The sequence below is a fragment of the Labrus mixtus genome, chromosome 18 (genome assembly GCF_963584025.1).
Source record: "Labrus mixtus chromosome 18, fLabMix1.1, whole genome shotgun sequence".
In the NCBI taxonomy this organism is placed as follows: Eukaryota; Metazoa; Chordata; class Actinopteri; order Labriformes; family Labridae; genus Labrus; species Labrus mixtus.
In genome coordinates this window covers 12,202,102-12,224,824 of record NC_083629.1, presented here as the reverse complement: position 1 = coordinate 12,224,824, position 22,723 = coordinate 12,202,102, and the positions used below count along the sequence as shown (strand labels likewise).

At 40.3% G+C, this 22,723-nt stretch overlaps 1 protein-coding gene across 2 annotated transcripts; it reads right to left on the bottom strand.

The window, feature by feature from the left end:
- Nucleotides 1-6,802: 6,802 nt before the first annotated feature.
- On the bottom strand, nucleotides 6,803-22,470 carry LOC132992925 (RAS guanyl-releasing protein 1-like). Of its 2 annotated transcripts, XM_061062511.1 has the most exons (17): nucleotides 22,202-22,470; nucleotides 21,461-21,636; nucleotides 16,825-16,930; nucleotides 15,305-15,367; nucleotides 15,093-15,224; nucleotides 14,260-14,413; nucleotides 13,932-14,105; nucleotides 13,013-13,129; nucleotides 12,650-12,925; nucleotides 12,167-12,247; nucleotides 10,546-10,650; nucleotides 10,286-10,395; nucleotides 9,723-9,867; nucleotides 9,582-9,618; nucleotides 9,031-9,162; nucleotides 8,064-8,383; nucleotides 6,803-7,955 (listed from the first exon to the last, which is right to left on the bottom strand). In XM_061062511.1, the coding sequence occupies exons 1-17, from the start codon at nucleotides 22,336-22,338 to the stop codon at nucleotides 7,821-7,823; spliced, it is 2,400 nt and encodes a 799-aa protein (XP_060918494.1). In that variant the 5' UTR covers nucleotides 22,339-22,470; the 3' UTR covers nucleotides 6,803-7,820. The 2 variants fall into 2 exon arrangements, with proteins under 2 accessions (XP_060918494.1, XP_060918495.1); XM_061062512.1 differs by lacking the exons at nucleotides 15,305-15,367; nucleotides 16,825-16,930; nucleotides 22,202-22,470 and having other exon boundaries at nucleotides 21,461-21,600.
- Nucleotides 22,471-22,723: the final 253 nt, after the last annotated feature.

Here is a 22,723-nt window from a genome sequence, read left to right as displayed (position 1 = left end):
AAATCACATTAATGGGAACAGTTGGCCGCGCTGTGTGGGTTGGCTGTACACAGATGGTCGAGAGTTGAGTGTGATGTGTTTAACTTCTCTCAAGTTGAACCAAATTAACTTGTGCCATTCACACAGCTGACTCCAGGGATCAGCAGGATAAGGCGTAATGATTACTCTGAAATGATGACGGCTGCAGGTACGCCTACAAATAAAACAGGAGTCATGTGGCATTGTTGATTCTTTGCGACACCTATAGGCCTACTGAAAGATGCATGACTAATACAATTAGGGTTTCCACAAATAATTCAAATTAAGCATCCAACCCCAAAAATACTTTAACGCTTTGGGACATAAATGTATCCAATATTTTGGCTGAGACCATTGCCTTTCTCAAGTCTGTTTGAACCACTTTCCAGTGACTGTTAGCTAGCTGGACCCATGGCCAGCTTGCCAAAAACCTACTGTCTGCATAAAACACCTGGGGGCTGGCAGGAGAAACTCTGGGAAAAGTCAAAGTGAAGAATGTGGCTGTTTGCATTCACACATACAACTCAGCCTGAAAACTTAAGGAGCTTTTCAGGAGTTTGTGCTCAGCTTAATAAACCCCTCTAAATTTTGAAGATTTGTGGTGCTGGATTACAAACCCCTCCCCCATCACGCAGTTACTATACATCTTTTCCTCTATTTTTTCTCCTGTAGATCTGACCTTCAAAGAGCATATAGAACGGATGAGGAAGAGGACTGATAGAACCGTCTCTTCTCCTGACCTTTCAGTGATGTATCGTCTCTGAGCTGTAAGTGATATCAACGGTTTTTCTGCCATTATGATGTTCCGCGTACATATGTCACCGTGTCCTCCAGGCATTTTAGGCAGAGTGTCCTGCACACGAGGACATGTCACGCTCAAAGCAACAGAGAGAGGAGGACCGACAGCGAGCAGCCAGACTCTTAAATAGCACTGCTGGCCTTCATTAGAGTCCTGTGGCTATTTCAGCTTACCATGATGGAGAGGTGTGCGACTGATGGTGTGAGTAAATGGACAATCTCACCCTCTCGGTGTTATTGCAGCAGTGAGCACCTTTCCATTAAACGCTGATCGCCGCAGAGGCCAACTGAAGCTCCGTTGAACACGTTTTCTCAACTCTAGGACAGTTGTGTTTCAAAAGCCCTGAGATGTGAGAGTGATTAAGTTTGATTGTAACGTTAATTTGCCATGTGTTGGTGTAAATGTTACAGGCTCGGAAATTTGAACTGAAAAACCTGGACATATTGGCCCACAAACTAGGCTTTAACTAGAGAATGTATCCATCATGGAGGCAAGACACATGCTGACACAGATTCCTGCCAATGGGAAACCTTTCTCTAATTTAATAATGTAACATTAAATGTGTGCTTTCACTTATTAAAGGGTCACATTCAGTGGACATGCAGCAGTTATTGCAGATGATCCATTTTATGTGTTATCACACAGTACATGAAGTATTCATGTAAAACAAAACAATAACATTGCTCCGGTTATTAAATTTGTCCTCACAGATTTTTATTTTTGGTCTGCTTATATGAAAGCCACCATGTAGCTACCCCAGCTGTATAGCACATATTGGAGCAAACTATGATTGTTTGGAGATACACTTTGCAAATATAGACTGTCTGCAGGCTGGTTTATGCAAATGAGGCGCAGCAGCTGGGAAGGTCTGGCCTCAAGGAAAAACAATCAAGTCCCGCCAGAGACAGAAGCATAAGGGGAAATAAATGTAAAGTAGATGATGTCTCTTTGTTGTAACTTGTGTGACTTCTCAAAAAGAGCAATAGAAACAGCTTCCTTTATTGGAATGCAAAGTCAACAACTACACATTTCCATGAATAAGCTTTAAGAAATGTTAGCTGTGGGGATGAAAAGTCAATGATTTAGTCCAACATTTTGGCCCTCAGGGGAGTATTTCAGCAGCTTTAGATGGATTGGCATGGTTGTTTTTTTTTTTTTAATTGATTTTCCCAACATGATGAATATCACTAACTCAGGTGCACTTACTGACATTGCTTGTGTTGTACTTACTCTCTGATGTACATTGCTTTGGATAAAAGCGTCTGCTATGTAAATTGTAGAATTAAGGGTAAGGTATGGTAAGGTAGGTCACTGACATCATCAGGTGACAAATTAGATGTCAGGATTTATGCTCAAGGTCAACCATCTGCAAAACAAATGATACTCACTGCTGTCATGTGTTTGTTGCTGATTAACATGTAAGCATGTCAAATGGTCTTGTCTACGAAGTTCTAGTCGTCTTGACTACTCAAAGCACTATTACACCACAGGTCCTATTCACACCACTTTCGCTCACTGATGGCAGAGGATGCAAAGTGCCCAACCACTTCACAGTACACCATCAATTCGCAAGCAGTGACACAGCGCTAGCTAGCGTAGCAGCGGGAGCAATTTGGTGTTCAGTGTCTTGCCCAAGGACATTTTGACATGTGTTTTCAGGAGCTGGGAATCAAACCTGCCTTCCTGTTGAGAGATGACCGATCATACCACTGAGCCACAGCCACCAATAACATAACATGCTTAAAGGATTTCTGGGCAGAAGATAGGTTCAAAACTTTCCCTTTGTCTTAAAGTGTATACTTGTGGCCGGCCCCTTGTCATGCTGCTATAGGCTTAGACTGCTGGGGGTTCTGGCACACTGTGCTCCTCTCTCTCTCTCTCTCTCTCTCTCTCTCTCTCTCTCTCTCTCTCTCTCTCTCTCCATGTCTCATTGTCATTACTTACTTACTATATCTCTTCAGTAGTAACTCCCTTGTTTAGTAGGTTCCTTTGGAATCGGAGGAGGGGACCTTTCTGACCCCAGCTGCTACAATTACTGTAATACTGCTTGGACCTGCTCGACCCCCACTCATATAATCAATATTATCAGTCCTCCCACTATCATCATTACCATGACTGTTAAAAATAGACCTGTTCACTTCACCTATTATAATTATTGTGGTCAATCATTTTTATTGCTTTGCTTATCCTGCTAACATTAAACACACTTTTACCATTACCATTGTAGCAATAAATCTGTTTTAGCTGTTGTTGGTGTTGCTCTGTTTCTCTACCGAGCCCAACGCACACGAGTCTGGTCCTGCTCGAGGTCTCTGCCTGTTAAAAGGACGTGTTTTTCTTGCCACTGCAGTGATGAATCCACCAAGACTTATCGACTTAATCTGCAGCAACACTCTGCTTCATAGCGAGATTCAGCTCGTTGCTCAGCACTGTTTTGGTACACTCTCACAGCTCTCGTTAATCCTCTCACTTCTGGTTGCAACAGAAGCAAAGAGCTCTAAAATCTCTCCACTTGACAAGTACCTAAAAGGAGACACAATAAGCGACTAGCTGGTGAACAGAAGCATCAAGTATCCAGAGCCACATGTTTTGCATAAGAGTTGGTAGAGATCCAAAGCTGAACTCAAATGGAGTCAATTAGAGAATGACATATTATTGCTTTTATCTTACTACAATATTAATTGTATTTACACAAGTTTAAATCACTCTATCCATGTCATATGAGTCAAATGATCTCTTCAAAAAGTCTGCTTGAGCTCCATTTTGTTTTTCTATCTGTTACATAAATGAAGAAATGAATAGAGGGAGGTGTCCTCAAAACTGAAGATTGACAGTTTGCTCCTGGGCTCCTCTATGGTACAGGTCAAAGGAAGTACAGTATATCCTTTGGCAAGATACTGAGCACCAAACTGCTCTATAGAAGTTATATAGTGAATTCATATCTACTAAATTAGTTGTCTTGGATGATAATTCGTGTATGAATGCATGTGTGTGTTTGTGTGTAAAGCAACTTGAGTGGTCCCAAGACTGCAAAGTCAATTTAACAATTGAGCTGATTCCAAAATCTGCACAGCTCCTTCTATTACTGTGTTAGTGTAAACACCAGACCTTGGTTCCTATTAGGGGGATGCAGGAGTCCAATTGTGTCCAACAGCTTGTATGAAACAGAACGCGCTGTCGAGTTTTGAGAGTTCACACCGTCTCATGTGACCATATGATCTGCTCTGTATTACTCACCTCCACAGGACACATTCTCAAAGAGGAAACTCTCCTCCTTTCCCTTCTTCTTCTTCTTCTTCTACTCCTTCTACTCCTTCTTCTTCTTCTACTCCTTCTTCTTCTTCTTCTTCTTCTTCTCCTTCTTCTTCTTCTTCTTCTTCTCCTTCTTCTTCTTCTTCTTCTTCTTCTTCTTCTTCTTCTTCTTCTTCTTCTACTCCTTCTTCTTCTTCTTCTTTTTCTTCTTCTTCTTTCTTCTTCCCCTCCCAGCCCTGTATCTGCTTCTTTGCTGCAATGCTTTGCCTCACTTTCCTTGATCTTGGCAATGTGTTGTTTCAGAAGGTTCTGCTGATTGTTGAAGGCGCTCTGCTTGCTCAAGTACCGCAGCATCTGCTCTCCTTTCAATTTTTTTTTTTCCTTTTCTCACCCGCCTGCTTCCGTTTCTCTCCAACAAATGTACTCTCCTGCAGTTTGTCTTTGCAGTATTTCTTCAGTCATTTCAGCATTTCCTTCAGAATACTTTAAGAGGGAATGTAAATCTGTCATGAATCATCCAGGCAGCCACTGTGTAACGATATAAATATCATATAACCTTAAAAACATTCTTACTCCTGCTGTTTCAGAAACATGCTAACTACTACAGCCAGCACAAATCAACAAAATAAGGGATGGGTTTTTTTTTTTGTCCTGCAAGTAGTGTGCTCTTTGTGTGCAGCCAGAGTTGATGCCTGTGCCAAACCAATACGGAAGCTATTTCTACAGTAAGTCAAGCTGCATTGTCTGGTTTTTCCAGCAAGAGAAACTTGAGAAGCCTCTTCATTGGGAGTAAAATTCTGCACCCAAAGATTGCTTTATGTGTGTACCGAAGCCTTATTCTGCGGAAGTCACAGCCAGAAATGTTAATGGAAGTTTCTTTGTGGGTACTTTCTCCGTCAACAATGTTGCCCACAAATTCATTACCCTTGTATCAGCTTCAGGCGTCTCTTTCTATTCTGCGTTTACCAGGGACTGATAAGTGGATTCGCTCTCTATTGTGAAGCTAAAAAACTTCCTGATTGTTATAGGCCAAAAAGGGACACTGGCAGTTGAGCAATCATGCTTCTCTTGGCAAACTCCTCCTGCAGTGAGTCTCTTGTTACACTCCTCCGCTATCATCAAGGTTAATTAAAAATTTCACCATGGCTTCACACAATTTTCAAACCACCTCCAGAAAGAAGAAAAAACAAAAATGTCTCTTTCTATTTTTTCCTTCCACCTCCACTTCAGTTTCTCTCTCTCTGCTCCTGCACGAGGCTCCTTTGGCCATCATTAGAACTTAATGAACTCCGTTTAATAATCAGGAGAATTAGTGGAGGCGAGTTCGGCGGTGGCGTTGCTGTATCCTAAAGGCTTTCTGCTGGTGGCTTTTCCTCTTGCGTTTGAAATGAGCATCACCCATGTGTTAAATGTGCTGTGTTGTCTGTGTAGCACACTCTGCTATCAGGGGGACTTAATGGGATGCTCCACATCTTTACCTAATTAGTTTCGGGAGTGTGTTCATTAGACTTAGCAGATTTAGTTAACTTATGGGTATCTCTCTATGGCCCAGTTCCCCTAAGCACACAGCACACTGATGTCTGGGTGATAAATCATCTCCGTCTGATGCTGTAATTATGCAGACATTTGAAGTGTCATATTTTGCTCTTAATGTATGGAGAGCTGAATTAGTCACTGTATGAGAAAGCCTGAAATTTCCTCCGGGCTTAAATGCATCACAGTTAATTATTTTCACGCTCTCTTGTTGTTCATTCAGACCAGTAAACTCATCTTTATGACTACATTAACATGCAGCTTACATGCATTTCTCGTCGCATGGGTTGTTGTCCCTTAAGGTTTAACACATGTTCTCCCTCTATCACTTTCTCTCAGCCAGCCATGATATTGAAAATTATTCAGCATTAGTGTGCATGGAGCCTGGTGGACTTGGGGTGTAGCTTGGTGTCACATTCAAATAGAAAGTAAATTAGCTGTCACTAAGGCCAGGCTCAGGAGCCGCTGCTATGCCTCAGAGACTGTTACTCTTTTCACTGGGTCTCTGCTCACTGCCAAGCCAGAGCCCGGCAACAAGTCATTATCACTGAGAGAAATAAAAGATCTGCAATATAATTAGGGCCAAATGGCTTTCTTCATCTGAGGATGAAAGACAACTGTTAAAATGTGAACACTGGATCACAGCAATGAGACCGTAGCAGTGCAAACTCACCTGCAGTCTGCAGCATCGCCTTAAGAAGGCTGGGGGATTAGATTGGCTTGAATGTGTTGCTTATCAAACTGCAGACAGTTGCCCTCTCATTATCTACAGGCCAACTTTAACTCTGGAGCTGGACTCATTACCAGAGGCAGAGCCCAGGGGAGCAGGGAGATTGGCACAGTGTGGAGGCAACAGGGTGACACAGGTTGTCTTTGAAGGTTGATGTTTTTACAAATCAGTCAAAGAACATTTTTTCATGGGAGTTTTAGATGGAACAATTAACATTTGATGATGCCGAGAACCTTGTATATATCATGTATATATATACACAGTATATTTATCTATTTTTTATGATAAAAACACTGCTTTCCTTTTACTAAAAAACACACTGTATTTCAACATAAAGATGTCCAAGGAGACTGTAACATTCATGCTGCAGGTCAAGAGTTAAAAAAAAGCCATGGTTATTGGCAAGAAGCTGAAGAAAATCATGAGGCTTTAGTGACCCCTGGTGGTCACACTGAATAACACAAGCAAAGTACTTTACATTGTTTATTATGACAATAACAGAACAATACTGTGAAAAGAGGTTAAACCTTGATTTAATTAAAATGACAATGTGTACACACACATTACATAACATATATTATTAATATATTAAATGGCTCTTGTTCTTGGAACAACACTGCTACGATGAAACGCACAATAATAAACGCCTTAAAATAAAGAGTATCAATATGATGCCAACACAAGCATAAATAGTTCACTGACGGTATCAGTCTACTGTACAAAAAAAGTTCATTCAAGTCACTCTTCTTCTGATTTTTGTAGTGTTTAAGTCACTAAAAGATAACAGAAGAGCTGACAACATGATGTGCATTGATTCAGGGACAGTGATGAAGATTGAAAACCAGTTCTGAGACCTTCAACGTTTGTTCCCCTGTTGCAACCTGTGGGCCCTTGTCATTACTTATCATAAATAAAACACAAGTAATGCATCTGTTATATACACGATAAAAAAACATAAACCAGTTGCCGAAGATTGTCCTTTTTTATGTTTAGCATAAATATCTACTCTCAAGAATGATCAAGAATTAATCACACACATTATTCTTTACTCCAAAACACTGCACTCCTTCAATCACGTCCAACTGCTCTTCATGGTTCACAAAATACAGCGAGTATGCTCCTTGCAATGATTCTGTTTATTCTACACAGCCTTAAACGCCTTGTTAATGTTGTTTTCTGTACTATGGCTGCTTTCAAAATAATCTGAACTTTCAAAGTGATGCATTCACACCTCTTAAAAGTCCTTAACCTCATTACCTGTGACATACTGATTGGCCTTATTTGATTGTCTTTGTATCCTTAGTATGTAAAAGCTGGCTAAGTGCACTGAATCCCACTTTACAAAGAAACTGAAACTGTCTTGTTTCTGGTTATCTTGATAAAATACTTTTCTTGACAAATAAGTTGAACAGAGGTTCCAGATATATACATTCTGCCATAGGGGGGCAGCAGCAGCCATCGTGTAGGGGATCCAGAGTATGGACGTGTCTATGAGGAGGAGTCCTCCTCCACAGGATGAAGAACGTGTCTCTTCAGCAGTGTCTTAAGCATCTCCACCTCTCGCTCTGCATCCTTCAGCTTTCTACGTAGTGTCTCGTTGGATTTCTGGAGCCTCTGGTTGTCCTGGGAGTAACGCAGAACAATCGGCATGACGTTCTATTATTACACGCTGCATTTAAATATTATACATTTGTAATGTGGATAAAAAGGAAACTTTGTCCTAACACTCACTGTTTCTATAGACTCATAGGTGGGCTTGCTGTCCTCCTCCAGCTCCTTAGGCACCACAGACGCTCTGTTTTCCCACTTGGCACAGTGTCTGTGTTTTCTCTGAGGCACAGGGCTGGGACAGGAGGTGAGGGTGGGTGCTGCTGGAGCCAGCAGAGACGGTTGGGTTCGGGTGGCCTCTGAGGCCGCAGCGGAAAGATGTGGTTCCTCTGTCTGGGTGCCACTGTGGACCCTTAGGGGCCCTAAATGGGAGGTGACGGGGGATTCTGGGCTCCAATCTTTGCTGTCATCAGACTGGTAGGGGAAAATACATTCCTCTGAACCTAGAGAGCAAGGAAAATAATAGTTATTGCTTCAAATGACAAGTACAAAAGCAGATTGTGCATTGTAATGATTTTTGACTTAATTGACATTTATCTCAATCCATCCTAAAAGATTTCTTCCCTAGGTTCAAGCCATAAACAACCACTCAACAAACTGAAATGATTGAGAATGTAATGAGATATGCGCTAAATAAAATAGATGACCAAATAGTCATAAAGATTCGTTGGAAGAGAGTTTGTGTTAATATAGCCCCTGTGTTTTAAAGAAGTGTTGTGGTGTTTAAAGCAGAAAAGCCTCCTCACAGCAGGTGGGAAACTTCAGTATTACCGTAAGTGAAACATGACAGCAGGAGGGGAATCACCCTCCAGTTACACTCTGTGCTATAGATTTACATTTCTTTAAACTGCAGCAAAACAAGGTGAAATCCAGTAAATTCTGAGTTGTATTGTTTTCTGTACTGTGTGTCAGGCAGTGATTATTGGACATATCTCTGCCTGGTGGGTGCAGATGTGCCTTCAAGAATCTCTGCCAGCAGATGGCTTATAATGTCATAGGGATGTGCTTCCATGTGACATGCTTATAACTGTCCATATGCCTTATTCAAATATGTGTTGTGGCTTAAACTTGCAGACAAAGACAAACCCACCCTCCAAAGTGCCTGCGGTGACAGGCGTCGAGCTCGGTGTCGGACTGTCAGTGGAGTTGGCCATTTTTGCATTCTTCTTGCACTCGAATGCCACCTGATCCTTGCACAGCCTGTGACAGTTCATCCCGCAGTCTGAGCAAGACAAAAGAACACACACATCATATCAGAACAGGAACTAACATCAGTTTACCACCAACAAACTGACTTCAACATACTTTTTTTTTGTTGACACTATCAGTTCTGCAAATGCAATTCAAAGAGCTTTTGCATGCGAACTGTCAAACAACACACTCTCAGATCTTTTGAGAGACGGGGGAGGGGGAAAAACAGTGGTTCTGGCTGCAGAGTTTTGTTTTGTTTTTTTTGGTTTTTTTTCATGTGTTGCAGGGTTCAGCTAGCTATGTGCACCACGGAAAACCACACTACACCTTCCTTGCAGCTTCACTTTACCGGCTCTCCCCCAGACACTGTGTGTACCTCTCCCCATTTTTAAGGATAACACTGACTGACAATTGAACCAAGACGGACTAAATGTAGTTAGAGATTTGTACCTTTGCATCTGTAACCTTGCCTGATGACACCCCACAACTGTGACGGAGAAAAAGTGCAAAATATTAACAAATGAAAGTGAAACTACAAAGTGTCTTTATTTAATCATACAAATTTATCCTCGAGTTTGTGGGCTGACTTACAAATCCTGAGCAGTTGTCACAGAAGGTGGGTTTCATGTAAGTGGTTTCCTGGAAGTTGTGAACAAAACCAAGGCCTAGTTTAGAGCAGATGACACTGGCCCGCATGAAATAGGCAGTGATCTCCTCTCTGCTGATGAGGCCCTCTCTAGAACACAGACACACAAAGCATCATTTAAAAGAGTGCAAAGAGCTGTGAGAGATACAGTATGTATAGGAATAAACATTTTGACACATATTTCATCATTTCAGGCCATACCGTGATTTATTTATAACTTCACCCACTCAGCTACAGTACAGCAATTTGTCATGTTGTCATACAAAAGCAGAAACAGTTTTTTCTATGCTAATTCTTCATGTAAAAAAAATCACATGCTCTTCTGTGAGTTGTAACAAATGTGGTACATGAGAAATGGATGTTTAGGTGTTGGTGTTGTGGTTAGTTATGTTGCTATTTTATGCTTCCTGTTGCTGCGCTCATCACTACAAATATACCACTATATCTTCCTCTCCTCTGAAGGCACTTTATGAGCTCGGAGCGAGTACGTGACCCGTCAAACACTTACTTCTCTTTGTCCATGACACAGAAGGAAAAAGGAAAGCTAGCAGCAATTTTCTCAAATTCCCCTTGAGAAATGAAGCCGTTCTCGTCGTGATCGTAGTTCTTGAACACAGACTAAAAGACAAAGAAGAAATACACCATTGTTGTGTCACTTTCAGAGCACAATAGCTGCATGAGTAGGCTGTCGAAGTGGGTCCAGAAGAATATAAATGAAAAAGATTTGATCAGAACTAAACAACTATGCTTCAGTAAGGAAACACTTACATCAACCATTCTCTGCACATGTTTGCGGATGGTTCGGGGGTCGGGTTTAGGAGCCACTCCTGATGCCCAGTCCACAACCACTGGAGGTCTAGAGGGAGTGGCTGGCTGATAGAAAATAATTTATCATTTAAAAACAAGCCTGATAGGGCAGATACAGATGAAGAATATTATTTGACCAATTCCATGACACAGAATCTTTGCATAACCTGCTTCTTAGTAGTAGAAAGCACTGCATACACCTTTTAATTCAACATGTAAAAACGACTTATTCAATGTTCTTGCAGAGTGTTACACGAGATGATTGATGCCAGTATCATGTCTGGTAATGTGTTACTTTTAAGCTTTTCTTAAAATTCAGAACTGAGAAAATTGGGGTCCACTAGCATCTCTTCAACCTTACAACACACCATTCATTGTGAAGTTTTGAGCAGGACAGTTTGGACACTTAACAAGGTTGATAGATAGATGAAGCAAAGAGATGTAACATTCATTTATTGGTTAAGTTACTTGAGGGGGATTTTGTGTCAACAGAGAGAGCCTAGCAAGCTGGTTATGTAGCTTTTTTTTTACACATTGACGACTGAAAATTTCTAGAACTAGTCAGGACAGGCTGACGGAGAAACAGAGTCTGACGCTATAATAACAGATCTTGCCTTTATGTCTATCCTATGTTTAGTTAGACGTATTCACTTAACAACTGAGTAAAGTAAAGAACATATTGGCAAGCAGAAAAGAGTATGACAGCTTCATGACGATCCAAACCATCGTGCCAGTCGCTGACTGGTCGTGTGATATTGATGTTTCCTGAATATTACCTGCTGCGTTCACACACCGACTCACCCCAACTTCCCGCAGCAATTTTACTAAGGTGAAGATATTGGCTGCGGTCACACGAAATTTGGGGGACATTTTCTAGAACTTTTCTGTGTATATGTGAAAATAACATTTGTCACCTGTATGTAGCTTCTTATTTAGTATAGAGGTTTGAGAGTGGGCCCACATTTCTTTTTTTTTTAAATATCAAAATAATAGGCTACTTTAAAAGTAACTCCGCTTCTGTTTCACATATTTTATATAAAGGTAGCATTTTTAAGTTTAAGCTAACTGGTTGTAGCTTCATAGTTAACATACAGACTGGAGAGGTATTAATCTTTTTATCTAGTACTCAACAAAAACAAGTTTTCCTTTGAACATAAGCTCGGCTCAGTTTTTCTTTTTTTTTATCTAGCCTGTCTCTTTCATCTAACATTTCCAGCTAGCTGACAGGCTATCCAATCTTTTTTTTCTTTTCTTTTTTAAGATTTATTTTTTGGCTTTTTGTGCCTTTAATGGAGAGATAGGACAGTGGCGAGAGAGTGGGTAATGACATGCGGGAAAGGAGCCACAGGCTGGATTTGAACCTGGGCCGCCCTCTTGGAGGATTATAGCCTCGCACTAACCACTGCGCCACCAGCGCCCCAGGCTAGCCAATCTTGAAGCAACGATAAAATGGCTGCTGAGCTCTAGCTTCAGACCTGATAATGGTATCAACCTTTTACATTTTCAATAGAAATTAAAACATTCGTAAATAAAGCTAAAACAAGCTAGTAAACACTAGAAAGTCTCTGCCTCTATAACTCACGGGTGCTTTACAGTTCTTTGGTTCTCTGGCATAAGACAGCTCGTAGATGTCATCCTCAGTGTAGTAAAGGTCCAAGGACAGCTGTTGGAAAGAAGAAAACACATGTGAGCACACATGGGAAAGGCAAATAGAGAGGGAGAAAAAAAAATCTCTTTAAATCTAGATATTTCTCCTTGAAACATGTTTTCATGAGCAAAATATGGTCACAGGGTAACTATTATCTCTTCACGGGCATTCTGCCGTTCATATTTGATTAAAGCCCCGCACACAGAGAGCACAACAATACAGCAATCTGAACTCGCTCTCATTCACACTCAGTTCGTCACCCACACACTCATAGATCATAGACTCTCATCACACCCACACAAGCGCGGACAATCCACATGCTGTAACACACTCATTTGCATCTGCTCGTCTTTAATACAATCACATGGAGCTGCATACAAAATGTAAAAAGACTCCTAATGCATGTGTGCACTATACCGTCAAAAGATGGACCAGGTCTTTGTTAGCATCCAGCTTGGGAGGGATCTGCTGGAGCTGGATCAGGTCATTAATGTGGCTGTAGAGTGCCTGGAGTTTTTGGACATTAATCTTGTTGTCCTCCACATAATCCGACATGGCCTCATTGACTGATATCAGGTCTTTGAGGTGGACACCGAGGATAGGGATTTTAAAACCTGTACGCTTGTTGTAAGCTTGTCTGTAGTTGTCATAGTTTCTGCAGGAAGACAACAGGTCGGTCATCTCGTTCAATGCCTGGGGAGAGGATTTGTGTAATGATTAACTTCAGGATGTTTTGGCTCTTTCATAGGTTGGATCTTACGGGGGATAGTTATTGTTTACCTTGGTGACCTCACAGGATACATGCGACGTGGTGTCTTTCAGTCTGGAGATGGAGCTGTGACAAAGCCCTCCCACTACAGCCATTAGTGTGTTGTAATTGTGCATAAGATGTAGATTCTGGTGGATTTACAAAAAAAAAATATCAATCCATCTATGCACTTGCATATGAACACGCACTATTAAACTTGTTCCAGGTATCTCTGGTTATATAATACACGATATCGCAGTTACATAAACCACTCATATTGTTGCTTTTTCTTACTGAGCTCTGATATCACACTTTTTTTTTTGGAAGTGCTTTTCCCTCTCTTTTCAGCTCTAATTCTTGCTGTCACTGGAGCATTATGGTGTGAAATTCATTTCCACGCCTGTGGGTTTTGAGGTTGACAGCAGTGAGCAGCAGCAGACTGGTGCATTAGTGTTACAGTGCACGAGGTCCTCCAGAGTACAAGTCGCCTACTGGCTCCCTGAGACTATAGCGCATCACCTCTCAGCGGGCTTCATGCACCTTCACATCAACATTCAAGTGATCTGATAAGCGACTACTCTCAAGAGTTGTTTCTCTCCTTCCCTCTTCGGCTTTCGTCTCTCTGAGTGTGTTCCTCTTGATGACTCCATTAGCTTGCATTTAGTTAATATTTTTCTATTAGTAAAATCTTTGGATCTGCTAAAAGCCTGCAGCAGAGCTCTTGAGAATCATTAACAGCCCTCTGTGAATATGCATTATGCAACTGCCAATTATGCAATACACATCGCGGTTTAGAGTCTGACAATAGACAGTCATTGGTTAGATAAGGTGTATGAAAAACAGCACGTCAATTCAAGCAAAGAGGAAATGTGACAAATATAGTTCATTTTTCTTTGGGTTCTAAAACCAGGAACAGAGAGAATAAGAGTGGTAGTGAGATAAAACCACTACCTGAGCCACGTGGATGAACTTGGTGAAAACCTCAGCTCTCAGCTGAGCGGTCGGCCTGCTCAGCACCATCAGCTGAACCCACTGGGAAATACCATTACACAGGGTGATGGAACGCTCCATTGCGGGGATGTCCTTCATACAGCAGTTGAGAATGTAGTTCTGAAAGTCCATAAACTGGCAGAAATGACAGAAAGATGAGCATAAAATGCTGCAATAATATATAATAATATATATACAATTTATATATTTAAATTACACAAAGACATATGCCGAATAAACAAATCATCCATGTGCAAAAGACAAACTCAATTTCTGTTTGGATATTTACTGTTATCCTGCAGAAGGACTTGAACTCCAGAAAGGTGAGGTGCTCAGCTAGCTCACTGGGCTCCAGGTGATCAAAAAGAAGAGAGACCTTCCTCTTTTTACTGCAGTTTGCTTTGATCTTCTGGCTGGCCTTCCACGACCAGTCCCGTTCATTTCTAGAGCAAGCCATGAAACACAACAGAACCACAATTACAATCAGCAAAGGCTCAAACTTTTTTGTCTGGCTTCAATCACTTACAATAAAATCAATGTGCTGAATTACAAGCACATTTGCATTTATCATTGCAGCTAAAAAATGCACCGATTTAAAGCCTAGATTGTGGCAGGATGGAAATGATTAGTCCACTGCCAGATTATATACCAAATACAGATTATATTTTCAGTCTTTATAGTCTACACACTGATATTAAACTGTCTTTTAATAACTTTGAGTTTGTGGGTCAGACAAATGAAGACTTTTGAAGGTGTTTGGATGGACTTTCAGAGATTGTGACTGACATTTTCTGACATATTATTAACCAAACTAAGAACTAATTCATGTAAAACAATGTGCAGATCACATTACAATGTATAGAATACTAATCTGCAGCCCCAGATTTTGATATTTCAAGTGTTGACATATAGCAAAATAAAACACGTAATAATGTAATCAGTGTGAAAAATAGTGTTTTAAAATGAACTTTGAAGCTACATTAATAACGTCAAAGCTATGTCGTTTATCATTCAAGAGTCTTTTTCTGACTGATTACAGTATAGTTTCTTGACGAAACAAACAACCAAGAGTCGTGTAGGCTTCTTTTCTCAGTTGCCAGCTGGTCAGAGATTGACACTTACATCCATTTGGTCTCTAAGAGAGTGCAAAGATGCTCCTGTCCATGCTCTCTGATCAGCTCGCGGAACTGTTCCAGGCTGTCCGACAAACTGTGCTGCAACCTGAACATCATCCAGTACTCCTGGATCCAATGCCTGCAGTTCAGAGATGATCCCACGTTACAGATATGGAAAATCAGATTGAAGTTAGACTCTTAAATGTGTGTTAGACTCACCTGATGAGGTAGCAAATCCTCTGGCACTCTGCTGGCTGCTCATTTTCCAGAGCTATTTTAAATGTAAGGACTTTGGTTAAGGAGCAGATGTTAGCTAATTGTGAATATCAGCTTGTGTTTTAAGTGTCTTGAGGGTTAGCAGTTTTTAGTGAAAAAAAAAAAGCTTATCAGAAAAATCTGCTGATCTTTATAACAGTGTGAAGGACAGGTATGCTCCGAGTAAACAATGAACATGTGGTTGCAGAGCCCCGCCCCTTGCAAAAACAACGCATTGATAAAATCTACAACAACTACGCAAAAAAGGCAAACAGAAGTGGCATTTGGTAATGTGGGAGGAAGCAAAACTCTGATGAGCTTCAATGAATCATTCTGGCATACAGGAGAAAGTGAATAACAAAATCAAAAAAAAAGTAAAAAACACAATCAAAGACTCATTTACTGCAGAGCAACTGTTGATTCGCGTGCAGTGATTAGAATTAGAGGCAGGACTCCAAAAAAAGTTTCAATCCATATCCTCTACTTATGTATTACTGTGGTCACTCTGCCCTCCTTTTTTCACATATTGACCACAGGAACACAACCCTTTAAAAGTATATAAAGTGCATAAAAAAGCCCTTCAAAGCAGCTTCTATAAACAGACTGACACCACAGCTCTCGGTTGGTCTCTCGATAGGAATCAGCTTGAAGGGATGCACATAAAAAGGCTAATTGCGTCATGGGAGCAAAAGAACTGCCCACGCAATCCCAAGGCCAGACTGTGAAGAAGGCTGTTAATGGCCCCTGTGCCTCTTCTCCTCGATCCTTATCCAAACACTGAATTTATTTGATGTATCCTTCTGGGTCTTGGGATCAGTAAGAAGGAGTTAAAAATAGCAGAGGGGCATTCTGCATTGTTGCTCTCTGACGTGGGTTAGTATGAGCGGTGTGCTCTTTAAGCAATACGGAGTCTGTGTTTATATATAGTTCAAGGGGACTTGTGTGTGAAAAGAGGCAGAGGTAATTAACACCTGAAGCCTCGTCAGGCCAATGGGCTCCTCTGAGAGGCTGTGTGACGCTGCTGCTGTTTCCTGAATGGAAGCCTAGATTACAAGCACTCCACTCAAGTCACGAGACACTAAAAAAAACAAAAAACAACAACAACAACATGCTTTTCTAGGTGCGAAGTGGGGAAAAAAGACAGAGATAGAATCAAAAGTTTTGAAGAGAGGGAACATATGCTCCCTAATACTGAATGCATTTACAAAGATAGAAATGTAAGTCTACAGTAGCTTACAGCGACAGTAAAGACTAACTGCCACTTGCCTATCACATTTTACACTGACAGCTTCAGGCTGCATTGTAAGCCAAGTACAGGCTTGATCGCCTGTTGCTGTTGACAACCACAGTAGAGTGGCACGAAGCAGAGGCAGCAATCTGATGTTACATTTGGTGCCGCTCAGTATTGGCAAACGTACAGTCTGAATAGCCCTGCTGTGTTGTGATAGCGGTTCAAAACTTAATATCAGACAGTTGAAGGATATAGAGCGATGAGCTTGTCCAGCAGATCACTGGAGGAGATGAGGAGACGGTGCATGGTCAGGCTGATGTTCAACAGGTGGCTTCTCCCACACACACAACCATCTGAGTCTGCAAGACCACATGCACACATTTTTGTTGAACAGCAATGCGTCACAGTGGAAAGAAAAATTAAAAGACAACACCTCATACCCTCAAAATAAGATTTGCATTAGTGACACAATTTTTCCCTTGTTAAGGGACTAAAACACTTTGAACTTAATGTAAGCTCAATCTGGACAGACTCTAAATCTGGTAGCATTCTGTACTGCATCTTAAACAAAAGCAAACAATCCCAATGAAAAAAAACAAAAGTGTGTAAATCCATCTCTCAATACTTTCAGTACTCCCTCCCCAAGCTCAGTGCCAATCCCAATGGTTGTTAATAAAATATGTCCATCTTTATTATTGACTCACAAATATATACTTTAATTTAAAAAAATATATATATATATTTTTTTAAGTTTATGATCAGCTGTTTTTATTCCTCAAACAACTGGACAGTGTAAGGCACACATTATTTAAATGAGTAGTTTACGATCTTGTCTCGGATTACTTTTAGAAGCGGATTCATCTTCAATCTCAAGAGAGAGTTTTCAGTGGCAGTCACAAAACACACTACAATGTCTTTTAACAATTTACAATGAAGATATGTGAAACATCCAGATCCACTTCTTTTTAAATTATTTTAAGGACAAGAACTAAGATCTTTGATACAGACGGATAATCTGTCTTATATATTCATTGTGAGTTTCTACACTTTATCATTTCAGTATCCGTTCATGGGATAATTAATTTCTAAAAACGGAAAAGCTTCATAGATTTTTTATTATATATTTAAATAATATATATATTTATATATTTGGAAACAAAACTGATTTTATTCAATAGAATTTCTGCACTAAATTGAGGGGGTGGGGGTGTACTAAGGATATGACTTCACAGCAACAAATGATCAAGTATTCACGCACTAGTTTTTTTGTTGAAGAGTTCCCTTTCCTCCGACTGTGTGAACCTCAACAACTTGTTTCTCTCACTACCTTTTTCACTTCCTTTTTTCCTTGCGTATGTATCTTACTTCCTCTCTTTGTCACATTACCACCTTTGCTTACTGAAGCTACGTTACCTAAAAATTAGACCACATGTGTACAAAATATAACTCAACTCATCACAACACCAGGTATGACCTATGATTACAGACAACACTTATCCCTGCCCACTAAAGTGGAGCAGCACACCACTTATCTTTCGTTTAAACTTCAAATCACTGCTAAACGCACTGCATCAGTGGTTGAGAACATTATTTCATTATTATGGGACATCTTCCACCCACATGCTGTGGAGATGAACACATTTCACTGAAAACATCTGTGATTTCTTAGGCTGGAAAATGTCCCTTTAAGCTTTAGCAGTATCTTGACACCGTCAAGGACATCAGGCGTCCATGGACCCAGTCTGAACCATATCGCCTTGGAAATACATCAGATGCCATGGCAACATCTTTTCCAATCTTTGTTATCTGTAAGCAACTCGCTGCACCAGCTGCAGCTGACTAATCCAGCCTTCCTGCATGGGGTGTGTTTCTGTTTGTAACACGCAGCCACCTGCAGCTAAAACCCAGTGAATGTTAATGACCTCACCAGTCGAGTCAATAAGAGAGTTAAATAGACAAGTGAAACAAGGCTGAGTTCTCTAAATGGTAAGGCTAGTAAAGCAACAACTTTATCATATAGTTACAACATACACATACATGTGTTCAGTACATAAAGTAACACTTCTTCCTTACATTTGTGGTCAACTCAGCTAATTGGTAAACATAAACCTATTGAATTAAAACAAAAAATGTATATTCATATTTTATAATCTACAAACAATCAGGTCAGACCTAAGACAAATCCACAACAGGATGCCATGACTACCCATCAGGTGAACAATTGCTCCATCCTTTTTTCACAACCTTCAAACCACTAACCCTCCTCGTGCAGGGTTAATTGCGAGAGGAAATCCCCTCTGGACTGTCTGTTCCTGACTGGAGAGTTAGGAAATCTGCCACCCGCTACAATGGAAATGTGTGATACTGTATGGTGATACACAGCGCTGAAAGCACACAGCGCCTGGCCCCACTTTTGAGGTTATCTAAGACGATCATCAGCCCCTCCAACCCTGCATGTCGCTTTTCCTTGTTTTGACAGAGTCTACCACACTGGATGGTCTCTTTGTGTTAGAGGAATCTATGTCAGATACAGGAGGATGGTTATCTCTCTGTATGCTGGACAAACTTCACATGCACTGTAAATTAAAAGACTATGTTTGAATTTATATTGAAATGATACACGGTAAGATTGTGAAGTAGCTTGTAAGCATTTTTTAAACTCATTTTATTATATATGTATATGTTTAAACTAGTTGGCAGTTAAGAGAAGAGTCTAACAAAAAGCTTAAAGCTGTGGATACAAAAGATAACTATAAAAAGTAAAAGTAAAGTAATGACTATGGTGTTGAAGAGTTAGCTGAAAACAGTTAGCTAAAAGTAGCCTAATGATATAAATAGATAGCCAGCTTAGCTTGATGAATACAAAGTTAAAATACGTTGCTTTAAGTAATGAATAGGGTGTTAGCTAGTTAGCTGAAAGATATGGACAATAAGTTAATATAGTTAGCTTAAAGTAATCTCTAAATGGTTGAAATATAGGAGCTTATAATGTTTAAATAGTTAGCTTAAAGTGATGGATACTAAGTTGAAATACATTGCTGTATGTAATGGACAGTGTTTAAAGAGTAGTTAGCTAAAAGATATGGACAAATAAGTACAGTTAGCTTAAATTGAAAAGAAAGGTGAAACAGATAAGCAATTATTTACTTTTAAAAGGTTAAAATAGTTAGTTAGTCCTAGAGAAGTGGTAAACATTACAAAAAACAACATATTTTCTTAAAATGGTAAGCTTAAAGTAATAGATAAAAGATTGAAATTGCCTTAAATTATGGATGGCAGCAGAAATATTAAGTTGAACGTAGAGAATGAAAGGTTAAAATAGTTAGCTTGTGGTGACACATAAATGATTTTAATATAGGCCTATTCATTTAATCAATGACAGCAGCTAAAAGTAACATCAGATACATGGTTGAAAGAGTCAACTCAAAGCAACATTTATGGTTTGGTTTAGTTTAATTTAGTTGTGGAAGAAAAATAAAGACATTTCAACTGGATAAAAAAATGATAGAAACAAATAATTTTCACCCTTATTTAAATTTAAATACGACTTTCAATTTTAAAATTCAATGAAACAATTATTAACATTTTGGGTTGTTGTGCTCACAGTTGTTGAGATATATAACAAACAAAAACTGGAACCACCGATTTAGAGGTTTAGAGGCTGATAGACACTTTTTGTTGAAATTTTAAAAAAAGAATAGTAGGAAATGATGATGTCTGACACATTTAATGAATAATAAATAAGGAATAAGCAAAGCTAAAAAAAAATGGAATAGCTACATATTATTTGGGTAGATGCTGCCAGGCATGTTGAAAGTGTTCAGTGTAGCCAAGTGTGGACTGGACACAGTGATGATGTCAACAGACATTGATCCACACCTTATAGCTCTCCTCATTTCAAAGGCTGGTCAGCATCTGAGGACCACTGTTAGGGGAACTGACCTTTTGGCTCAGTGAGGCTTGATGCTGCCATCAGTTAATCCTTCAAATAGCTCTTACGTACACTCTAATATTTGAAAAGGTTCGGGACCAGCAGACCTTAGGGGTTCGCCTGTGATGTATCCAAAATGGAGCAGGACTGTGCTCCCTTTTTTATTAGGACTGTTCAAGGAAACCCCCAGTATAACACAACATTAATCTCTAACTTTGGATCATCTGGTTCCTCTATGAATCTGAAAAAACGAAGCAGGCTGTCACTTAGTTGTGGTTCCAATCCTCCAATGATAAATGCAGTTATTGGATGTCATTTTATGTGCAGCCTATTGTACCACCTCTCCATTGCTTTTCTCAATTTGTGTAACCAGGCAACAACAATTTGAAAGCTCGTCTCTTCAGAGACACAATCACCATAAATCTGAGAGCACTCCAGACAACTTGATGAAGCCAATATTTGCCTGATTGATCCAACTATGGCCCACTCAATCACTGCTGTTCTCTTTACTCATTTACCAAACCATCTAAATATTTAGCACACAGCAAAAAAAACTGACAATTACAACAACAAAATCATAAATTGCTACTGAACAAAAAAGAGTTTGGCTCTATTAAGAACACCCTTTCACTTTCTAATGCAGAGCTTCCCAGTAGTGTTTAGAGGCCTGCCCAGACTTGTTTGAAATTTTCAGCATAACTGGTAAAACACAGACTTCTGGGAAACCACAACATTGCGTGTTCACACAAACTAAGATGTAGACCTCTTATCGTATTGTCTTTCATAAACAGAGACAAGACTGCTGAAAAACAACCTGAGTCAAATTCAAACATGATCCAAAGAACTCTAGGACTTCAGTGTTACGCAATCAAAATAGACCCAAAACTTTACATTTCACTTCAGTATTCCACTTGCACAAAAACAGTAGGCTGCTAACTGCAGCTCATGTTAGACTCACCAAAACACTGCAGACAGGCCTGGATGATTTCCTCCCAGCTCGCCCCTTTTGTTAGGTGTCCCAGGGACATCATAGATTTACCCGGGGTGGTCTGGGCCCCGCTAGGTTTGTGGAACCTGTGAGGACGGACTGGAGGAGAAACTCTTGACTTGGGGCCACATCCTGGAGTCCCTCTCCTTAAGAAACACAAACACAAAATGGGTGAGGAGGAGGAGGAGGAGGAAACAAAAGTAATACAAGTGTGCGTTGCGCTATTAGGATACATGTGTTTAAACCATAATCACATTAAACCACATACATTTGCATTAGACGATTAGTGATATTGTCATTTTAAAAAATGCAGCAATTGTTTGAACTTAAGACCACCCCCACCCATCCCCAAGCCCGGGATTTTTCTAGTCATTGTTCTCATTTCCTTCCTTTAATTTGAGGGAAATACCGGTTGGTTGATTGCGGACATCCAGTTTGAACTGCTGAGTGACCAGTAAACAAGAAGGCACATTTTATGGAAACACATGCTGTCTGAAAGTAACGACGATTCGTGTTAAAGAACATGTGAACCTATATGAACCTGTGCGCACAGCATTTTGGAATTGGTTCACTTTTACGCGCAAATCAGGACCCACCTGTTTATTCAGCACTATTAAAGAGTTACTTACAAACTGAAATGACGGGTTAAACCTGAATGATCACAAACATTTTCGCGTCCCCTTTCTTAAAAATAAATAGTATGTGACTTACGCATCATCCTTTCCCTTTTCATCCGGCGTTATACTTTCGTTTTGGTTGATTTCTTTTGATTGACATCCCATAGCGAGGTACTGGGCGACGAGCGGCTGAACTAGGCTGTCCATCTGTGTCCTCCTCGCTGGGAGCATTTCATTGCATCTGCTTGGCTAAGTGCGCCTCTTCGGTCTCAGCAGCATTGTGCTGACTCGTCAATGAACGTTACACAATTAAGAGTCACCACAGCCTGTCTGAGAGTGGGCGGCCGTGATGCCGGGCTGTCACTCACACGGAGTGGGCTCTCTTCTCCTCCAGTGGCGACTGCTTGCGTCAAAATTTGACGTCTCACAGGATTGTATAGACTTTACAACCTGTACCTAGGAACAAGTTTGTTTTGTTTAGCCTCTGTTAATGGGAAAATGTATTTGAGTTAAAAGGTAATCAGTCGGTTTAAACATGAAAAACTTTAATTCAAACATATCATTTGAACTAGAGGGGGGGTTCCACACATGAATACATTTAGGAAAACCTGTAGGA

Excerpts from the sequence above, each read along its gene's own strand:
- LOC132992925 (XM_061062511.1), bottom strand. The coding sequence starts at position 22,338 with ATGCTCCCAGCGAGGAGGACACAGATGGACAGCCTAGTTCAGCCGCTC. Across the intron at positions 16,931-21,460 it reads GGCCTGTCTGCAGTGTTTTG|ACTCAGATGGTTGTGTGTGT; the intron begins GTGAGTCTAACA and ends GTGGTCTTGCAG. Across the intron at positions 9,868-10,285 it reads TGTGTCATGGACAAAGAGAA|AGAGGGCCTCATCAGCAGAG; the intron begins GTAAGTGTTTGA and ends TCTGTGTTCTAG.